Source organism: Sparus aurata, chromosome 7 (genome assembly GCF_900880675.1).
Source record: "Sparus aurata chromosome 7, fSpaAur1.1, whole genome shotgun sequence".
NCBI classification, from domain to species: domain Eukaryota; kingdom Metazoa; phylum Chordata; class Actinopteri; order Spariformes; family Sparidae; genus Sparus; species Sparus aurata.
Genome location: NC_044193.1, coordinates 33663188 through 33686770, shown reverse-complemented (window position 1 = coordinate 33686770; position 23583 = coordinate 33663188). Strand labels below are relative to the sequence as shown.

At 39.6% G+C, this 23583-nt stretch overlaps 1 protein-coding gene across 1 annotated transcript in view; it reads right to left on the bottom strand.

Moving 5' to 3' along the window:
• Positions 1 to 23583, bottom strand: part of mfn2 (mitofusin 2) — a 34594-nt gene that overhangs the window by 8164 nt on the left and 2847 nt on the right. The window contains exons 2-14 of the mRNA XM_030422301.1: positions 22314 to 22495; positions 20942 to 21077; positions 20505 to 20667; positions 20296 to 20420; positions 19591 to 19699; positions 18731 to 18838; positions 17553 to 17706; positions 16455 to 16522; positions 15800 to 15921; positions 10082 to 10208; positions 9702 to 9806; positions 3842 to 3944; positions 974 to 1194 (exon numbers count right to left, since the gene is read on the bottom strand). Coding sequence (XP_030278161.1) covers positions 974 to 1194; positions 3842 to 3944; positions 9702 to 9806; positions 10082 to 10208; positions 15800 to 15921; positions 16455 to 16522; positions 17553 to 17706; positions 18731 to 18838; positions 19591 to 19699; positions 20296 to 20420; positions 20505 to 20667; positions 20942 to 21077; positions 22314 to 22491 — 1719 coding nt within the window. The 5' untranslated portion in view covers positions 22492 to 22495. The remainder of the gene's footprint in view (positions 1 to 973; positions 1195 to 3841; positions 3945 to 9701; positions 9807 to 10081; positions 10209 to 15799; positions 15922 to 16454; positions 16523 to 17552; positions 17707 to 18730; positions 18839 to 19590; positions 19700 to 20295; positions 20421 to 20504; positions 20668 to 20941; positions 21078 to 22313; positions 22496 to 23583) is intronic.

Genomic DNA, 23583 nt, shown 5'->3' with positions numbered 1-23583 from the left:
CAGAAAGATGGAAAACATTGAAGTCAACACAGAACAAATATCTACCTATTAAATAAAACCACTGAATGTAATACTGGTGAAAATAAAAAAGGGCTATTTTTATAATGAAGGATTATTAAGCATCTTCAATATTGTATTGTATATATGCAATGAATATTAACACTTTCACATTAAAAAAAGACAGGAAATGGAAAATGATATGACAGTTAAAATATATTTTCAGCTCCGAAGCTATACTTAACAAGATGTGTGGCACTCAATTTATTACACCAGACCAAATAACTTAGATAGAACTATTTTAATACTACACAGTATCAACATCGTCTTTTACAGATTCCTTATTTGGGTAAAAAATGATTTATTTTTATTAAATTTGACTACTGTGATAACATTCTGCAACAACTATTCAGATGACTACATACTGAACATTATCCTTAGGTTGTCTTTCAAGTTGAGGACAAATTTCAGCCCACTCCAGTGAGAAATAAGTAACTAATCAAGTTCAAAATAAACATACTAAGAATTACAGAAATTATTAAATCTAGCTCTGAGGGCCAAACTTCTAATTTTTGTTGGTATAGAATGGCAAGGCACCTGCTAACTAGCCACATTCTGCTGGCTCTCTTCACCCACAACTGGTAAATACAGGTCGAGTTGGTTTGAATAAAGCCAAGATAAAGGTTGAAATTCATAAACCAGACCATACTGGCAAGACCAGAATCCTACCAAATCCGAACTGACACTGCAATGTAGTAAATACTGAACAAGATACATTCAAATGGCAACGAGTGATTTACAACATGAGACTTTTCTGGATCTGACTTTACACAGAAAAAAGAGCTTGATTGAGAGGAGTATGAAAATGTTCTTGCATAAGGCTAACTCTTGGGGGACAGGCCGACAGATGTATTGGGAAAAACACCATGAATCAGTTAGGTCTGGAATCGGGAGTTTATGTTCCTGAAAGTGTTACCTGGTCGTTATAGCCCATGAGGGCACGCCGGGTGTTCTTGGGCCCTAGGAAGCGGTTGACCAGCATGGTCCAGCCCAGAGAGAAGTGGAAGCTGATGTCCTCCTGAAAGTCACTGCAGAGCTTGTCGCAGGCCAGGTCATAACTGAGGCTGAAGCACTGACGAGGAACCAGCTTGTCCACCTGCTCTCTGACTGGGCTGGGAAGCAGAGGCTTAAGACCCTCTGCAAACAAACATGGATAGCAAACATTTTTAATGTGTGTGGCTTGATAAAGACATATTCAGTGGTACAACGCATGCTTACACACATGTTTCCACTTAAGGTAAGATAATACAGTCAACTTATTATAGTAGGCAAGTTTAACACTGTTAGACCCATTTAGAGACAGATTTACCGCTTTAGGCAATATCAGACCATGGCATTCAGCATCAGTTTTAAATCAGTATAGGGAGGAGTACAGCCCTAATGATCCTATTCAAACTCTAACACTGATGACATTGATAAATTCTAAACAACTTTATAATAAACCCAACTCACACAAGAACAAATAAACACTCTAGATGAACCCTTATCGCGCAAATAATTTCACAGTGCACTAATAAGTATGTCCAACATACAATCACCTGGACCAGATGGTTTCCCTGCTGAGTTCTACAAACAATTCCGGACCACCATTTCATCTTTATTCACAAGAATGATTGACAACCTTCATCAATGAACACCGCAATGATCACCTTCCTCTTGAAGCCTGATAAAGACCCCATTCATCCATATAATTATCGCCCACCATCACTGATCATCACAGACATATAGTTTATAAGTAAGGTCTTGGCATTGAGAATTGAAGAAGTCATTCGCTGTGGACACTGACAGCTGTCTTCCAGCTTCTAATTCACTGCAGACCTGCTTTTTGGTGGTTTTTGGTTGACTCTTGACATCCTGAACAGTTTTCTCTCAGCAGCAGGTGACAGTTTGTGTTTTCTGATGGTTTTCTTATTATAGTAGGCAAGTTTAACACTGTTAGACCCATTTATAGACAGATTTACCGCTTTAGGCAATATCAGACCATGGCATTCAGCATCAGTTTTAAATCAGTATAGGGAGGAGTACAGCCCTAATGATCCTATTCAAACTCTAACACTGATGACATTGATAAATTCTAAACAACTTTATAATAAACCCAACTCACACAAGAACAAATAAACACTCTAGATGAACCCTTATCGCGCAAATAATTTCACAGTGCACTAATAAGTATGTCCAACATACAATCACCTGGACCAGATGGTTTCCCTGCTGAGTTCTACAAACAATTCCGGACCACCATTTCATCTTTATTCACAAGAATGATTGACAACCTTCATCAATGAACACCGCAATGATCACCTTCCTCTTGAAGCCTGATAAAGACCCCATTCATCCATATAATTATCGCCCACCATCACTGATCATCACAGACATATAGTTTATAAGTAAGGTCTTGGCATTGAGAATTGAAGAAGTCATTCGCTGTCTCATACATCCCAATCAGACAGGTTTCATTAGAGGAAGACATCCAGCCATTAAAGCTGCAGTCTGGAGTTATGAGAAAAAAGTGGACTTTGCCAGAAAAATTGGAATGACCACAGCTTCCAGGTCAGTCCTTCTTCATCTCTGCTGCGCTGCAGCCCTGCCTGCAAAGCCTCCCACAGAGGAGCCTGCTGTGCACGAGCAGGCTTGTAACCACGGTAACAGAGGAAGCCAGATAACCAAGACGGCAAATTCAAAATAACAACAACAACAACATAAGCCCTAATTGTAATTTATTTGTATTGGTCAGAAATAGAACAATGACGAGTGCCTCATGCCGATCACATATCCCGAGTAACAAACATTCCTCACATCGCGGTAGACGAAGATACCAGCTAATACTTACCCAGTGCAACATTTCTTCACTGAAGCATGAGTAACATTATTTCTCTGAACCAATTCAACCACTTCAGAGCGTACTGAACACAAACTAACGTTATAACTGCCTGGTCACTTAAAAGACACTTTTGTTAACCAGTAGCCATAAAGACAGAGCTAAACACCAGAGTTAGCATACAAGCTGACAAGCTAGATTTAGCAACAAGCTACGTAGCTTGACTGCAACATGCTATTGCGAGTATTACTGTAAGCGCCACCACCATAGCCATGTGGTGGGGCATTTTTCTGCTCTGTTGTTGTTGTCTGTTCTGAGCCATTGTTTAACGTTTGGGTTTGAACGTATATGACCAGGCAAGAGCAGGCACTGCACCAGTTTTCCAATAACCCAAAATTCTACACAATATCATTTCACTTGATGAGGAAAGAGCATTCAATAGGGTTAACTGGAAATTCATATTTGCAGCTTTACAAAAAAAATGGGTTTGGAGAGTAAATTTTTTTTAATTAGATATTTCACAAAATTTCACTCTGCACCAGACAAAGATGTCTCTTTCAATTATTCATTGAACTTTAAGCTACTGCAATACGCTAAAACAACAACATCAAAAAGGTATTCAAACAACCGCCCTACAGAACACAAAATTGTGCTTTACGCAGATGACCTGTTATTAGTACTTCAGAACTCTCACCAATCCCTCCAAGAATGCTTTCCTGTTATAAAATCTGTCTAGCCTCAACTCTGATCGCTTAGTGGAAAGCACTTCACCAGCTCCACAGGTACCCAGACAGTCTGCTCACCTATTAGGAACAACTCTGGAGTCAATAAAGCGTTAAACTTTTACCTGGATCAATGGAGGAATCACACCATATTATAATGGGTTATAATCTAGCAAAAATAAACACTTCTTAAACAGGTGGATGGTTTTGATCAATTGACAGGTGTAAACAAAAGAAGCGTTACCGATCATGTCAGTTTGTGTGCCCTGCAGGGCACTGGTGATGGAGGTGGAGCACCTCTCTGACATGTTCTTGCCCAGGCCCTCCTCTATGTGCCGGTGGAGCTCCTAGAACAAAAGAAAACAGTCACAACAAAGAAACAGCCAGAGAACTCAACTGCTGCATTTTAGTTTCTAACTCTTCGTTTCCTTAGATGTACATGGACACTCTTGCTGAGTCATGAGTGAGTGATAACTGAGCCACAATGACTAATACTAACATAGGATGGCCATCAGAAATTCAGATTTCTTTCTCCCTGTTGCTTAACATCCCCTGAACCTGTACAGTGTGGGTCAAGGGTTAAAATAACAGATTTCAAATGACCTCTGATAAGAAGAGTTAACAACACACCATCACTACAGTTAACATATGAAAGTGTGTATAAACAGACTTGAAGGATTCACAACTGGCAGAGACAGCTGTACTGACTAAAACTGAGGCACATCTGTTCATCAGACAGTACTGAGACAGGCAGAGGGTACATCTCATTTCTCTTATTTGTAATTTCCTGGCTCTCTGATTCTCATTTAAATTGGAAGTAGTTTCTGTCGGCCATCTTCCAGGCTGTCCCAAAGCTCTTATTTGTGCTCCAAGGAGCAAGAATCAAGGGCAGAGGAGCGATCTCTGGGGAGCGATGAGGAGGACACATGGGAGCAGCCTTCACAAAAGTCTTTATGCAGCAAACCAGATTGATACATCACGACAGGAGTGAAAACAGATTAAACTGAAGTGTGTCACCATCAATTTTTATGTTTGGTTTGTTTTCTGATTCACCAAACGAGTTCAAATGTGTCAGCCATATTGCTGTTGAAAAAAAGAACAACCAACTAATTCATTAGAAACATTTTTCTTTTCATGATCTGTTTTTGCATAAGTGAGGCTGTTCCAAACTGAGCACCAGGTTTGATATCACATAACTTCAACTTGCCCTAAAACACTTGGCTTAAAAATAGTACCCAGTGTTCAGAAGACACCATAATCACATTCTGAGTTATTAAATGATAATTCATTTAATAACTCAGACTCTGGTTATCACCACTAGTGATAACTGAAGATGACTATCTGTACATGACTTATAAGACCGGTCAGAATTTTAAGTGCAACTCAAAGAAAATGAAGCAGGGAAAATTGAAGAATGCCACAAATTCTTTTAAATAGCTCATACCAGGGTTTCCATTATCTTTGACTTTGACCTGTAAAATCTGCTGAAGTCCGGTATTTTTTAACCCTGCCGGTCAAAATGTCCGTTGAAAATATTCCCTTTTATAAAAATAGGCAACTTCCACATGTCATTTTATAGAAAAAAACAAACAAACAAAAAAAAACCCTGAATCTTATTTTTTATGAATAGGCCAGGTCTAAACGAAACATTTTATTTTTTCAGGCAGACCTAACTTTTTGCACTTGTTTCATTTACTCCGGCAAAGCATGCAGTACAACAACAATAGCGAGAGTGGGAGAGACATGTCAAAACAAGCTAAACTCTGACTACAGCAGATGATGCTCCAGCAGATGATGCCGTGCTGCCCGCCGAAAAGAAAAATAAATGTTGGTCATTCTGGGCCGAATGGAAAGATAAATATCCCTGGCTGAGGTGCGAAGTTATTGATGGAACAGAAAAAATGTTTTGCTCACAATGCGAGAAGTCGGCCAAGAAGAATGGATTTACGAAAAGATCAACAAATATGAGAAGCTCATTTCTAATTGAGTACAGTAGGTGCAACAATCACGTCATAGCGGTCAGTTTATTTTCACAGCAAACAGCAATGAAAGGCCACTATGAGAAGGCTACAGAAACATTAAAGGGATATTCCGGTGTAAGTTTTATCCATGGTCTAACACACCGTGAAACTGTGTTAGACTCCCTCTCGAGAGATCAAGTTAGCAGACCGTTAATTTACGTTTTATCAACCCTTAGAAACGACCACACGACAACAATACACTGCAGTAAATAGATCCAAATATAAACCGCCGCCAAAAAGCCACAAATAATGCTCAGAACAGCACCAAACTTCAGCAACAGTACAAATAGGGTCACAGCACATAGTCCGAGGCATCTAACTTCCACTAGCTTAGCTGGATTTCTCCTGAGGAGCTGACTAAATGTACCTCTCTTCTGCAGCAGCTTCCTGTTGACGGGAAGTCCCGACGAGTCGATTACCGAGTGCAGTAGAGTTCCACAGCTCATGGATGAAAATGTATGATTATGACTCCATGGAAAAGCAATCAAAGTTCATATGTGTCTTTCCTGCCAGTTTATAACAGTTATTATCGAGAGCGGACAGGGAAAAGAACGGAATTGAGCATTTCTAACCGCACTCGGTAATCGGGACTTCCCCGACCCGGAAGCTGATGGAGGAGAGTTGAAGTCTGTTTTTAGCTTCCCAATAGAAATCCAGCCAAGCTAGCGGAGGTTTTATATAGATAGATAGATAGATAGATAGATAGATAGATAGATAGAGAGATAGAGAGATAGAGAGAGAGATATAGATAGAGATATAGATAGATAGATATAGATAGAGATATAGATAGATAGATATAGATAGAGATATAGATAGAGATATAGATAGATAGATATAGATAGAGATATAGATAGATAGATATAGATAGAGATATAGATAGATAGATATAGATAGAGATATAGATAGATAGATATAGATAGAGATATAGATAGATAGATAGATAGATAGATAGAGATATAGATAGATAGATAGATATAGAGATATAGAGATATAGAGATATAGATAGAGAGATAGAGAGATAGATAGATAGATAAATAGATAGAGATATAGAGATATAGAGATATAGATAGAGAGATAGAGAGATAGATAGATAAATAGATAGAGATATAGAGATATAGAGATATAGATAGATAGATATAGATAGATAGAGATAGAGATAGAGATAGATATAGAGAGATAGATATAGATAGATAGAGAGAGATAGAGATATAGATAGATAGATAGATAGATAGAGATATAGATAGATAGATAGATAGATAGATATAGAGATATAGAGATATAGAGATATAGATAGAGAGATAGAGAGATAGATAGATAAATAGATAGAGATATAGAGATATAGAGATATAGATAGAGAGATAGATAGATAAATAGATAGAGATATAGAGATATAGAGATATAGATAGAGAGATAGAGAGATAGATAGATAAATAGATAAATAGATAGAGATATAGAGATATAGAGATATAGATAGATAGATAGATAGATAGAGATATAGATAGATAGATAGATAGATAGATAGATATAGATATAGATATAGATAGAGATAGAGATAGAGATAGATATAGAGATATAGAGATATAGATAGATAGATAGATAGATAGACAGATAGATATTATTCTTACAAATCCTGCATATCATTTATCATTTTAAGCTCAATAAATTCAGATAGGTATTTGACCGGAATTTCAAACATTTGTCCAGTAAATTGAAAACCTGCCAGTCACGTTGTCCGGTGCAGATTTTTTTCTAGCGGAAACCCTGGCTCATACATGCACATCTCTGTTTGTAGAACTGGTTCTTGCACACGGTCATGACTCTAGATAAGTTGCCACTCCTATTAATAGACTTACAAATAATACTTGTTAATACTTTTGGCATCCAAGGGCTCTGCATCTGTACTACAAAGCATGTAGATTTGGTCTTTGGGTAAGGTCAGACTTACAGCTCTTAGACTTGTCACAAGAAGAAACATAGAAAAGCTCAGGTAGAGCAACATCTTTGGCTTCTGTGCTGGTTAAAAGAGACTGCAGAGCTGAAAGAGTACTATTCATGACTCTAGACTGCTCTTAGATAACACAGATTATATGGGCTTTATACAGGTTCAGTGGGCTGTCACAAGGCCAGATGTAAGCTTTGCACTTGAGGGTGGAAACCATTACCATGTCATCCTGTTGGAAGCAGGAATTTTTCAGGATACACACACAGCAGAATTATCACATTCATAATCAGGATTATACTTAGACTTGTTTTAACTCAGATATAACCCTGATATAAATGTGACACTTTAAATTAGAGACCCTAGGCAGCCACACTGACAGTGTGGATCACACAGGGTCTTAAAGACTGAGGGGGGAATATTATTCAGTTTTTCAGTCTCCTCCTCACTGTCTGCTCTGGAACTTTTAAACAGCATCGGACACAGAAAACTTAACAACATTGTCATTCCTTATGTTGCATGAATATCAGAGAAACTCAGGAGGATCTTCAATAAACATATCACGGTTCACTTCAAACCCAGCAACAGACTGAGTCAGAAAGTTGTCCATCCTAAGGACAAAACACCCAGGCATAAACAGAGTAATGTACTTGATGATGATGTTCAATGCGGTCAGGCCAGCACAGATTTGTACATTGGGGAGATAAATTAACTTCTCCATAAAGGAAGGGCATAACACAGGAGGGCCAACTCCTGAGATCAAGACACTGCTGTCCACTTACATCTGAAGGAGAAAAATAATCCCTTTGAGGACAACACTGTAAACATCTTGGCTAGAGAGGACAGACAGTTTGAAAGAAGAATAAAATACTCCATCCAGAACGACCGTCTTTGACCGAGGAGGTGGCCTACGACATTGCTCATCACCCACCTACGATGCAGTACTGAATTCCCTCACCAGACATGTTAACAACCATTCACACCTGGGCTCACCTAGCCCTAGCAACCGATATGAAGGCCATTTCAGGCCTTGTCCAGACGTACCAAAACTATCTTTTTTTCATCCGTCTTCCTCGGCATCATTTCAAGAATATTTGCATCCATACGGATCCACTGAAAACGACTCAAAACGCTGTAGTATGTTCCAGGCCTATAGGTGGCGCTTGAAATTCACCAAAACCGGAGAAGAAGAGACAGAGCATGCACATAGAGCTTGTGCGCTGTAAACAAACAGACAGTAAACGGAGAAACCAAACACAACAAGAAGAAGACGACAGTGGCTAGTGCAAGGAAACCAGAATCGTTTGTGTGGACCGTTAATGAGGTCGAACTGCAGCTGCGACTCACACTCGACCACAAGGCGAGTAAGTTGCAAGAAACACGAACACAAGCAGTAGTCCGCCATTGTTGTTATTGTTGTTGTTATGAGACGTTGCAGGGTTCAAAGGTCGAAGGCTAGAGGTCGAGGGGTGGGGCGATGGCGTCATTGTTTCGCAAAGTATGCAGATTCGCTGTCGGATTTTTCCACCCTGAAAAAAAGTGCGTTTTCAGGCGCTGCGTTTACAGGATCCGTGTGGATGATCGGCCAAAACGATGCAAAAAATGTGCGTTTACACAAAAAAGACATTTCCGTGTGGATGGGCTCCAAGTCAAGGACTCACAAGTGGCCTTAACAACTCTGAAACTCAAAGCTCACACGTGTCCTTATTGACTCTGTAAGGACACTCCCCCAGAGAGTTTAAAAGCCTGCAACTCCCCTCTAGTTAGTTAGAACTGAAGAAGCCTCTTGGATGACAGGTAGATCGTTTCAAGAAACTGAAATGCGTCCAGTTGCCTAAGATATAGCACGAATGCCAAAAAGTCTACAAGAGTTTTGATTGAAGTCCTCACAGACATAGGAACATTTTAAAAAAAAGATATGTCATGAGGACTCTACAGTTACCCTTTGGCCAATCAGCTTTTGAGAGACAATACCAAGATCTGATGTGCTTTTAGCTACATCTGCTGACAAGTCAACTTGCCAAAAGTACAGTATGACAGATCTGAATGAGCAGTGAAAATAGTGGCAGACATAGACAGACAGAAGGCTTGGAGCTCTGTGAAGCTCACACTAACTCCTATGAATGTGTGCATGTTAAACTCACATTCTTGTAGACCTTGAGCACCACTGGTGATGGGTGGAAGTCCATGTGGAAGTCATCCACCAGCACATGAAGCTTCCTGATCTCCTCTGCCATGGCATTAGATACCTGAACATAAGCAGAGTTCGAGGGTGAAAACAATTTCCTTTTCAGGAGTTCCCTTAAGATTTCACTGCAGGACAATCACCATTTGCCTCTTTTGTTACACATGCTGAACTTGAAATTGAAGATGTCTTTAACGGGATTACTTATGACTATTATTATTTGATTTGTGAGGAAATAATTAAATCTCACAACACCATCAGGAAGGAACTTACAGCCCAGCTATTCTGCTGTAGATGCTGAAAAGTCAGGTGTATTATGATAGCATGTATCATGCTTACCTGTCTCTCCACTTCCTCAGTAATATTCTTAATCTTGGCCTTACAGTCCATGGTCAACAGGTCCAACTGCTTGTCAATGAACTCTAATCGGTCCTGGCGGTCCTCTTTGGTCTCAAGGCAGTAAACCCTACAAACACAGACAGACAGACAATGCGTTTGTTGTACCGTCACAAGGAAAACAATTCATAAATGTTTCTTCCCAAGCATTCCACCCCCAGATGAACAGTGTTTACAGTCTGAAATAACTGACACCCCTTATGGAGTCGTTGAGGACTTGTGTGAGCTGAGTTTTAGATTTGTTAGGGCCACTTGTGGGTCGTTGACTTAACCAGCCTTCACGTGGGTTGCTAAGTAATGTCGTAGACCACCTCCTCTGTTCGAAGATGGTCATTTCCTTTATTCCTTGTTCCTCTGTCTTCTCTGGCCAAGATCTTTACATTGTTGTCCTCCATGGAATGATTTTTCTCCTTCAGATGTAAGTGGACAACAGAGTCTTGAGCTGTGACATAGGGAATGACGATGTTGTTACTTTTTCTTCTTCTTCCTCCTCTGTGTCTGCTCTGGATCTTTTACAGGTTTTCAAAAAAGGTCCAGTTTGGGTAGCCACAGGTTTTAAGAGCTCCCGGGACGTGCTTCTGTTCTTTCTCCTTCCATCTTTGTTGGCACAATCTCAGACCGACCGTTCTGACCCCCAGCCTGTGATGGGAGTCGGACAGCAAGGACTGTCTCCTGTGACATCTTCACATGTGGACTTGATGTTACCGTCCACTGCATTTATATATTCTGTAAAGGCTTCCGCTTCCCTTGTTCTGATTTTGATCCAGATGTCGTCCACATGGACCAGTGGCTACGAACAGTTCCTGTGAAGGTAATCAATAGTAGAGGTCGACCGATTAATCGTTTTGGCCGATTAATCTGCGCCGATAGGACGTTTTACAAACTATCGGAATTGGCGGAACTTGGCTCCGATAGTGGCCGATGGCTGCAGTTTTTTTACACACACACACACACACACACACACACACACACACACACACGCACACACACACACGCACACACACACACGCACACACACACACACACACACACACACACACACACACACAGCGTGTGCAGCGGCAGCTTAGAGAGGAGAGAAGTGACTCAGGGGAAGACAACGACACGCATTAATGTAAGTGCAATAAAACGAGTTGAAAGTCAACAAACATAACCTCCTTGGCGGAGGCAATAAGTACCACTTGTTCAACAAGCGTAAACGTGCATCATATTTCAGCATAAACAGCAACATTTCCACTGGCACGTTTTACACGACCACAGTGCTTGTTAAGCTAACAATTAACAGCTTGTTAAGAACACGCTAAAATGAAAGCTGTCTGTGTGTAGTCTGATCATCTTAGTTTTAGTGGAGCTGTAAAGCTCAATAATCTTGCTTTTTGTGAAAGAAGTATGAAACTTTCAGGGTTTGTTCTTGATGACCTCAGCTTTAATTTAAGATGTGGAGGCACTCTCAATATGACCTCTGAGGTCAGCTAGAGGTCACTTACCCCTGTAATATGTCATATTCATGGACAAAATTGTAAATGTGTGTATCTTAGGATCTAAATGTGATAGAAATTAGGGCTGGGCGATAAATCGGCAAAATCGATTAATTTGAGTTTTTGGTTTAGGACGATTTTAAAAAATGAAAATCGATTTTTTATTCAACTTGCTCTGCCGCCGCTCCTTACGGGCTCCCGTAGTTCATAGTGGGCTCCGCCCTCCCTGCATTGACTTTCCACAGAGAAACAAACACAACATGCAGGAAGCCAAGAGTTTGTTCCTAAAAAGTCACTGTCTCGTTGGTAGTTTGGTTTTGTAGCGTCAGACCTCGAACAAACCACCGTCCACTGCAAAGTTTGTTCAAAGGCTTTTGCAACTAAAGGCAGCGGACCGACCCATTTATTTCAGCATCTCAAACAGACGCATGCATCACAGTGGGACACTTGTTCACTACGAGAAAACCGCAGCAGCCCACAAACACCCGCTATAAAGCAGCCAACATTAGCAGAATCATGCAATAATTGTGTCCCGTATGACAAGAAAGCGGCCCGGTGGACAGCTTTTATGGGTGCAGTCACGTTGCATATCGTTAAAGATATGGCGCCCGTATATGCAGTGGAAAAGCCGGAGGTTTATCCACATGCTGAAAATGTTCGACCGCAGGTTTGTGCAACGGGTCCTGACTCAAACCAGAGGAAGCAGACAGGCTCGTCTTCCTGGTCAAAAATGTGTAAAACAGACAGCAAGCACACACCTCATGTCATGTACATCTACCAGCATGTCATGTTTACTATGTAATGCATGCAGATGTTTAATTTAGTTTACATATCTTCAGGGATACAAAATACTTTTTTGTAAACAAAGGCACCTTTTGCAAAATAAATTATTTTTTATATATTTTTTTTATATCGTTAAAAATGCGCTAATTTGCATACCTTAATCAGATTGTGTAATAAAGCCAGGCTCAAAATATTTTTTTCATTTTTTTGTCATATTAGATAGGAAATTAATTACAGAGGGGTTTATGGAAATCTACTTCTGTTATCCTGTAAATCAGAATATACTGTCAATAGCCATAGCTTTTAGAAATAATCGTTTTCCGTGATAAAATCAGGGTTGTCGTGCAATTGAGAGGCTAAACCACATGGAAATATCTGCGTTTTCCCTTTGTGTAAACAGGATCTTATTTTCCCACAGTTCTGCGGTACAGGGTGGGGCACAGGGTAGGGCACAGGGTGGGGCATGGTGTGGTTTCAGAAGTTCCGGCACTTGGGAACCTAAAAGGTTGTGTGCTGATCTCTCTCTCTCTCTCTAACTTTCTCCTTTGACTGTCCAACAGTACGGAGCAATAAACAGCAGACTAGTAGTACCTCATTGGTGTCCAAATGACACAAAGCACAAAGATCCCAATTCCTTTGTAACTTGGGTTTCTTGGGCATAGGACATTAGTCTAAATCTACTAGCACATGGCGTTTAGCCATGATTAGTACCTAAACACTACAGGCTTCAACACACACCTCACACTCTAGCTAACCCTAACACACAACCTATCACACCCGTAACACACACAAAACACAGCTTACACACTGCTCACACATAGCTAACGCTCCAAGAAAGAAAGCTTAGCAGATGATTTTTAGTTGTGGTTAGCAAATGTATCTTAAATGGGCTTCAAGAAAAGATTCAATGGCACAATTATACTACCGAGTCTGCCATTTATTTATTTATTTTTATTTATTTTTTTTGATGTACTATTATAATCCCAAATTGGGAAATTCTTTTTTCCACTCACATTACACACATGTGCACACACAAACACACACATGCAGTGTAGAGGAGATGAGCGAAGGGGCAGCCACACATGCTACGACGCCCAATGAGCAGTGTTAGTGGCCGGTGCCTTGCTCAGGGGCACCTCGGCAATGCCCAGGATGTGAACCAGCACTCTCCAACTGCCGGTCCACATCATTCTTTTTTTGTCCGGGTGGGTCTTGAACCGGCGACCTTCAAGTCCCCAAGCCAAGTCCCTACGGACTGAGCTATTACAGGCTACAACAAACTCTAGTAAAAGTCTGTAAAAAATATTTTGAGCCTGGCTTTATCACACGATCCGATTTTGTTTTTTTTTTAAATGTATGCGAATTAGCGCATTTTTAACGAGATAAGGCCTCATTTGCATATTTAAACATTAAAATACAAAACACTTGCAATACATTTTTTTCCAAGCGTAACATGAGTAATCAACTGAGAAAGTTTCACGGTGATATCTATTATTTAATTTTTTTAACCTATTCACTTATAGTGTCTCGCCTTAAGCCACTCACATTCTGAGTAACCTTAACTGCACTTAATGATGTTGACCTCTTAGAGTGCTATCAATGGCATAAATGAGTTCCTTATGCCCAGAAGCTTGGAAATACATATTTGGTTTACATTTCTATCATATTAAGATCATAAGATACACACATTTACAATTTTGTGCATGAAAATGACATATTACAGAGGTCAATGACCTCTAGCTGACCTCAGGGGTCAATTAGAGAATGCCTCCACATCTTAAATTAAAGCTTAGGTCATCAAGAACAAACCCTGAAAGTTTCATGCTTCTTTCACAAAAAGCAAGATTGTCCATATTTTAAGAGTTTAACAGCCCCACTATTTGCCATGAATCTTAAAATTTGTCAATTTCTTGTAAACTTTAGCTGCTGGCTGAGACAAACCAGCCCCCACCCCTCGATTTGTTTCCAGATATTACGGAGTATATATAGTGACTTTGCTGTTGTAAACTTTACTGTTGCTGCAGTGGAAACAATATGTAGTTATATTTGAAATATAAATGAATTCCTGTTCTGAATTTATTCTTTAAAAAAAAGATAATAAAAAAAAAAAAAACATTCTTTAGTAGTGATAAAGAACAGGACTGTTAAGAGTATGGATAAGATAAAGATAAAATCCTAACATACCATCCCTAGCTGGTTAGTGGTTACAGCCTGACTATGGGAGGATGAGAAAATCACAGTTCAAATCCCTTCACTATACACTTTTGTTTAACCAGTGTTATTTTGTGATCATTATATTTTATGGCACACAGTGCCATCACTCACAAAGTGTGAAGGATCACTTAATGCTCTGCTTAATACTCTATGCTCTGCTGTATGAGACCCACCAAACTAGTGCGCATACCGGCACGTTGTAACTCGAAAGTTGAGTAAATGTAATGTAATGCAGAGATGGTAGGGCATACCAGGGATTCAAAAACCCCAGGTGATGAAGAAAACCCTGATCCTCTAACACGGAGATGAGCTGGTTATCCAGAGATTATCTTCTCTGTAATATTTGTGGCCATGTCGCTGTCTCGAGGATATTTCTCTTTCCTTTTTAAAGTATTCCGCGACTGTTTGCTGCTTCGGTGTCCTTGCCTGTACTCTTGAGTGAACACGTTGTATTCTTTGAGTGTTTGTTTTGTGTATGCCGTATCAAAGGAGTAGTAAATGCAGCTCCGCGAAACGGTCGTATTGCAGATGTTGCATGTCGCCATTGGACTGCTTTCGCTTTTTAATTTAAGTTATTTCCACCCTGCAGACATTGTATCCACAGGTTTACCAGAGTAATGTTACGAGCGTGTCTGCGTTCTGCCACAAATTCTGCTCTGACGTTAAAAAAAAACCAAAACAAACCAAAAAAAAAAATCGGGCTTGGGTCCACGTTCAAAACTGCCGAATCTGATAAGCGGAAAAATGCCCAGATCGGCACCGACCCCGATCCTTCAGATTGGATCGGGACATCCCTAGTAATCAAGGCTCTGCTCTCAACTTCATCCGTGACGAGGTTCGCCACTATTGGGAACACTGGTGAACTCATGGCACAGCCGTGCTTCTGTCTGTAGAAACCCTCACTGTGCTGGAAGTAAGTGGTCGTCAGAAAGAGGTCAAGTAAGGGAAAAGGGTTCTGCTGGACAGGGTGCAGTTCTGTAGCAGGTGGTTCTTCACCATCTTTACCACTTCTTGAGTGGGAATGCGTGTAAAAAGTGAAGTGACATCAGGTAGCAGGTTTCAGATGATACCATTTGTTTTGATTCTTCAGTTTTCATTTACGGTTTCTGTCAGAATACATGTTCAATCTCTTATGTCAAACTGGAACTTGGATGAGAGGTAGATCTCCTTTTAATACTTGACTCACCTCTGCTCTTGTGCAGCAACGTGTACAGAATCCATAATGCGGCGCAGGGCTTCAGAGATCTGTTTGGCCCTCACAGTGTGCTGCTCAAACTTCGTCTTTACCGCAGACTGCGAGATACACTCCTACAAACACAACAGACACATCAGCAGACTGCTCAACAATCCAGACATCAACTCACTGAATAATTCACTACTCCCAGTGCAGCTAAAACTCACTTCTGACATCTGGTTTATTTACTTATTTCAACCAGTAAGTAACATCACATTTTTAAAGTTTAGTCAGGTAAAGGCCAAGTCCGATCTAAGTTTAAGTACTTATTAGGTCATTTTGACAGGAACACATCACAGTAACATTTGGGTAACTTGTTATTCTACCCAGAATGAGTTTAGTCTAGTTTAGCACAAATACTGAAGGCAGGGGATAACTGCTAGCCTTCATCCATCTAAGCTGAACAGTTTCGGACACACAGTGATAAACAAAAACGGATACCTAATAAGATCATGGAATTAAGCACTAATAGTAATAGATAAAAGGGACCTAAGAGTGTGTTAAGTCATGAACCATTAAAACCCATTTACATTTTATTTCCACTTGTTAAACATATGAGTATCTTGTTATCAGTACAAGTATCTTGTTACATTTGTGAGTACCTTACCTCAAATCGTCTCTCAAAGTTCTGGAACTCAAACATTCTTGCTTGAAAACCCTCTGCAAGAGCTCCACCTAAAAACAGAACAACAGGCTGTAACACTGTACTTAAAGGGATATTCCGGTTTAAATTTAATCCATGGTCTAACACACCGTGACACCCAGTAAGACCCCCCTCGAGAGATCAAGCTTGCAGACCGCTAGCTCACATAGTTTTAGCAACCTCATAAATGACAATACATTGCAGTATATGCCTCCAAGAGGAAACCACCATCAAAAAGCCACAAATAATGCTCAGAACAGCACCAAACTTCAGCAACAGTACAAACAGGGTCTCAACACAGAGTTTGAGGCATTTAATCTCCGCTAGATTAGCCGGATTGCCTTGTAAAGTGAACACAACTCACCACTCTCCTGCTGCAGCTTCCTGTTGTGGGGAAGTCCCTGCGAGTCGATTACGAGTCGAACCTATATATTTAAGACTTTACTAAAAGTAATTTAAGACCTATATGCAAAATATGGATGTATTTAAGACTTTTTAAGGCCTAAAATTGAGATTGTCAAGTTTTAGACATTTTAAGACCTGCAGAAACCCTGACTGGATCAAAACATATGTCAATATGATCACAAATCTGATGAAACACTTGATGTGATCTTGCTGTACTTCAGTTTCTTCAGGCACTTTGATTGGTGTCAAAGTACTGAGTTGTGATACCCATTAGTACCTTACCTGATGGTTAGTTTACTACTTCAGGCTAATAGTCTTTTGTTAAATATACTTATCACAAACTTTTGTTCACCTCTAGTATTGGGGCAAGTTTGTCCACCAGCAAACTCTTAGTGTAAACCTGATGAACCCACAGTCATGTCTCTCAGAGTGCCCCCCCACTCCCACCAAATGCTAATTTTGTTTCACACAAGCCAATGGACAGTGGATGTCTCACCAGACAAGACAACATACTACTTTAACCAACTGCACATTTGATCATCACTGATCTGACTGATCATTTGTGTGTTCTCACATTGTGTGATTTAATTCACAGGTCAACTTGATGTGATATTAATTTAACCACATTACTCATCCAAAATCTTTAATAATCCACACCTGCTTCAGGCATTCCTTGAGCCTTCTGCACACGAGCCTGTAGTACCTCCTTAGCAGAAACAAAGAAGATGCGGTCACCAGCCTGGGCTCGGTCTACTACACCCAGCTCGTCCACCAGGAAATTGGTGCATCGTTCCATATGCTGCCTGCGGACCTAACACAGCAACAACACATTTCATTAAACAGGAATTGTGACCATAAATACTTACTACTTTCTACTTACATCTGACAGTTTTTTTTACATTGGAACTGACGATTCTTATTTTTGTTTGTTGCTGTATCTCTCAGGAACAAAGATGTTACTGAGCTGTAATAAGGCTGTCCTTGCCTATCACTGCTTTGACTTCTGCATCTGAACCTCTCTGCATGTTAATGATACTCCCCAAGTGGGTGGAGGACTCTACCTACTCTACCTAAAAACTGCAGGTCCGTTTCAACTCTCACCTCTTTTAAATCAAGGCTGAAGAGCTTTCTGTTTGCCACTGCTTTTCACTGAAGCAATTTTAAGGCTTTGGACTGCACTGTGACTTTTAATTTCTGTTCTCGTCCCTTTTAAACCTGTTCTATTTTGTTTTACTTTCCTATTTCTTATCTTGTTTTAAAGTTTTGTTTCTTAATGTCTTCCTTGTTGTTTTTAATGTATTCTAAATGCAATTTTCAATATCCATCTATCCATCCATCCATTTTCGTCTGCTTATCCGGGGCCTGGTCGCGGAGCCGGGGCCAATTTTCAGTATCTCTGAATGTAATTTTTATTCCCCTGTAAAGCACTTTGAGTTGCCTTGTGTCTGAATTATGATATACAAATAAACATGCATTGCCTTGCTTATCATCATGGCAGTAGCTGAAAAAGTTGTTAACCTTGATACAGGATGTAAGTCAGGGAGTCCAGAGGTCTGCTAAGCAGGAGGTGATCCTCAGTTCACTTGCTGGAAGGATGAAGATGGTAATACTAGTTAAGCTGTTCACCTGCCTAATCTATAGCTTCCTCTGAGTCGGCAGCATGAAGCTGTATTAACAGCTGTTGTATTGTAAAACCAGAACCACAAACCAGAGGTTTATGCGTGGGATCATTAAAGTAATTCTATCCATCTATACACCTCACAGAAAAAGCATGCTACCGTGTTTTTAACTTGTATGTGTGTTTCAAGTTGTTGATGCTTTGCAGTTTTACTGACCTCTTCCATGTATTCAGGTTCTGAGGCTGAGGCATCCCAGCGATTGTTGAGGATGAATATATTTGGACTGGAGAGTCGCTCATTGACCTTGTGAAAGAAGGACTTTTCCTGTAGAATACATAATTCACAACAGTTTACAACAAGATATCGGTGGACCATGCCATTAAAACCTTAGCATTGCATTGACATTTAATACGACAGTCCTGCAGTTAACTTTTATCTCATCACACACCAACTTCTAGATGTGACTGACAGCTTCTGTCTCAAACTACTACACTGCAAAAAAGGGGGGTCTAAAAACAAGATAAAAACACTAAATCTGAGGGAAAAGGTACTCAAAACAAGTGAAATTATCTGTCCATGCATCAAGATAATTTCACTTGACAAGATTTCTTAAATTAAGATTGTTAAATCTAGAAATAATGTCTACAGAGGTATTTGGAAGGCTTAAAATAAGCCAAACATGATGGTTTTAAAAAACAAACGTTGGTCATCATCTGCTTGAAGTCAGAGCAATAAACTCTGTTTTTTCAGATGCTTTTTGTGTGACTCTTGAATCAAGCAAGTTGAGTTTGTTACTGAATCTTAAAACAAGATTTATTTTGATGAGACTTTGGGGGAGAGATATAATATAGCTTATTTTAACAGTTATTTACCTAATTTTAAGATTTCCTGCCTATTTGAGACAAAAAAGATAAGGTTTGCTTGATATAAAATTATAGTGTAGAGTTGAACACTTAAAATAAGAAGTTAACTCTTAAAACAAGACAAATTATCTATCACTTCTAAATCTAAGTTTTTTTTTCTTGGTAAGAACCAAATCATTTACAGTGTACTTCTGCTGCTTTGTCACATCTCACCGTCTGCATAAGTGTGGACTCTGAGTTGGCCACCAGAACAAACACATCAGCATCCAGGCAGAACTTGTCGATCCAGCTGTCGAGTTCTGTGGTAACATCGATTCCTGGGCTGGAGGGGAAAACAAGAGGTGGAGAAAGTTAACAAAAGTCCTCTGCAAGTAAGCATCACAAGGCAAGAGAAAACTAAACTAAAATATCTCCCTGTTACAAACATTGGAGTATCTGTAGTTTTTCAACTTAAGTCTCAATACTTAATGCATCTTTGCCTGATAACAATGCACAATATTTCCAAACACAGTGTCAGCTGCTAGTGTCTCAGTGTTCTCAGTCTGCTGAAATGACACCAACAGTATAATACATGTGTGTTCTTGCAGATTTTCCATAAAAAAAAATAATTAAAGGGTCCTTTTTAACCTTTTTTTTCCATTTGTAAAATGATTACACATCATCTATGAAAAAAAGACCCTCATGAATCACATTATTGGTAAACATTTTTTTTCTTGAAAGTTGAGTTTTTTAGTATCATTCACAACTGATGCTTTGGGATTGTGTGACAGGTCGGTGGCCGTCGTCAATGTGGAGCTCGGAAACCCAGAGTGACGATTTGGTAAAACTCAAAAATCAACTTTAAAGCTTGTTTAACAGTTAAAACAGGTGACTGAATATATCTATTAAAGTAAATATTAGTATCAACTTGTGTCTGACCTGTCCACCAACACCAGATCATCCCTGAGCAGAGCACACTTAGCTTTAGGCCACATGACACAGACCAAACTGCCGGCATCAAGGTCCTCATCCTGGTGGAGAGCATGGGCCAGCTGATTCACCGTCTGAAAACACACATGTCAGCATCAGGTGGGTTTACACACACAGACCAACATTCCATTTCCACACACTGGAGTTGACGAGGAGACCTTTATGCTCTTCCTCTCCTCAGAGCCTTCAGTGAGGAGGAAGGCCTCATTGCCATCTGTGCCCTCCACCCTCAGGAAACAGTTGGTGGTGTGTCCTATGCCAGATGGCAGAACCTTGTCACACAGCATGGCATTGATCACCGAGCTCTTCCCATTACTTGTCCTACAGAATGAATGAGATGGGTGTCAGCATTGCCTCATCCCATTTCACCTTCAGTCTTTCCACAGATTTTTTTTCCTTTAAATGTTAAATCCTCTGGTTTAATGTTAAACGTAACATTTGCAGATGTCTTTTTACAGCAACATATAATAGGATTTAACACTAGTTTAATAACCCAAAAATAAAGAAACAGATAAGTTGCTAAGTTATTTTGATTTAATGTTGATATGGGAAGTTTTAAAACTAGAAATAGAGGGTAACAAACACATTTACATACCTCCCAAAGAAAACCACCTTCATATGCCTCCGGGCGAGCACTTCTCCGATCCCTGCAACCTTTGCAAGATAACCACGGACCTCCTGGACCTGCTCCTCTGTGGTGACTGGGTCCAGTTCATCATTTTTGTAAGTATCTAAAATATTGAGGTCATCAGATATCAGACAAAAACTTTAGTCCTTCACTTGTGTTAAAATATGTTTATTTTTTAAACTAGAGATGCAAAGGATGGGTTTTGATTATTGAATATTTTCTGTTTCAGTTCTGCTACCAATAGGGTTGAGCATTGGCATATGACGATGTCTACAGTGAAACATTGTGATGGACGAGAACATCGTTGTTAATGAGTATGAGGCAGCATGTTCCCTCAGTGTTGTCGTAAGGCAGCAGTTGTGTATTAGCTCACCACTGTAGCTGCTGCTGTTTCTAATCTTTGTTCTGACATGAATCTCCAACTGTCTCACCCTTCAGGGGAAGCGATCACCTGTTACCACCGACATGCATCCCTGTGCGAAGATTAAAATTGCCCTCATCTCCACCTCACATGACTATATCTTAGCTTTGTTCAGCCTCTTATGCATAAAACAATGTTGCACGATTAGCCAAAGAAGCTAAGAAAACTGTGTGTAAAAACGTAAGACTGAGAGAAACAGCAGCCCACTAGAAAAAAAACAGTGATTCCATAAATGTATCCAAGTGTCTAGAGTTCACTTAACTTAGCTGGTTTAATAAGAAAATAAGAAACGGCACATGGAGACGTAATGTTAGTGCACTGATCAGCAACATACATCTTTTCACCACCTCTCAACCCACATCACAAACAACAACAACTCCTGCCCTACTCTTAGGGGAAACACCACTTCTTTGTCCTCTATGGTGGGGGGCCTTTTGAATCACAATGTTACTATGTTAGAAGTCTACAAATCGCCCAACCCTAGATATCACAGTTAAATCATTTTTATGTGACAAAAAGAATGAGAAAATGAACTGGGCATTAAGCTTCTTTACAGTAATGCCCTGATTTTACATTCTTATGAACTACAAGGATAGAGATATGGTAAAAACTACGGTAATAACAATGAAGAAATAAAAAGCCAGACTAAGGAGCAAATACTTCAATAAAAGCAATAACTAGCACTGTCAGGCAAAGTGATATACACTGATAAAAACAGTAAAGAAAAGAATAATTAATTAATAGAATAGTTAATTAAAAATAATAAATAACACAGCTCCACCCTAGGATTGCCACAAGTAGCCAGGGGGCATAATCAGACACGAGACAGACATGTTAAGCTGCTTTCAGTTTATCATAAAGCAGTACATTTAGGAAAATGAATGGAAAGCAAATGAAAGGCGTTAATGTGGATGTTACCTTCCAGAAAGGAAGCACTTTCCTTGATGTAGGCCCCCAACTGTTCGAAGATCCCGTTGATCTTCTTCTTTGCTGTGACAAAATGTTTGAGCGGTGATGCATTCACTTCCGCCATCAGTCTCTTATCTTTCTTGCCGTGGACTGCGTTAGTGTTGGGTCTTGGGAAAACCAGAGACATGGCACTGGGGGATAAAACATAAAAAGCACTTAATCTTAACATGTACTTTTAAGCATGCCTTAAAAGTGTCACTGAAATGAGCCAAACATTAACAGCAGGAATAGTTTTCCATATCTAAAAACCTTCGCCTTGTCACTGTAGATTGGACTGACACAAGTAAAGTGAGCTTGTCAAAACTAGGGCTGATGTATCACTTCAGCATTAACATTGTGATGTGTGCATGGCAACCCATGACCCAATCATTATTATTTATAGAGGATATTTCGAATACAGTCACTTTATACACAAGACATCTAGACAGGATAGATAATATGGAGGACCACAAGTGTCACGGAAATAGTAACAAAGCATTTAACTAATTGTACACTAAAAATAGGCATTAATACATTAATGCATGAATCTATTAATAAGTACACTAAACTAATTATGTTTTATGTTAATTTGTGATTTGATATTGAAATGGGCAATTAAAAGAAATAAATAAATGGAATTTACAAATAGAATATCATCCATCAATAAATACTTCAAATTAAAAAGGCATTTACAAAAACAATGAACCGTTAATAAGTGCATCATTTAAAAATGCATTAATGAATAAATAAATAAAGGAATTTAACAATCTATTTGAAATGCAGTTTAAAAAGACAAATAAAAACAGACTGAATTAAAGTTGTAGTCTGTAACTATTTTTTTGTTATATTTGCTAAAATTGTCATTTTGATCTGACAGTAGAATAAGATACAGTTCAGCTGTCTGTGGCTTCACCCAGTGGCTGTGATTTGATTTGAAAGAATCCACAGCTCCTGGATCAACACAACCAATCAGAGCCAAGGGGAGTGTCTGAGAAGTGTCAATCACTTCCCTGCATACACTGCTGGCAGCCCCCCTCCCTCGCCCAGCGCTTACCTGGCAGTGCCCCTCCACCACATAGGGGGAGTAACCCTAACCCTGCCGAAATGAAAAAGTTAGGCGCGCCACTGCAATCAGTCTAAAAGGTTAGTCAAGAGCCCTTCACTGTTTCATAATGTTCACTTTCAGCTGTTTTAGGAGGCATGTTAAGTTAAAGCCAGTAAAGAATACAACTCTTCCTGT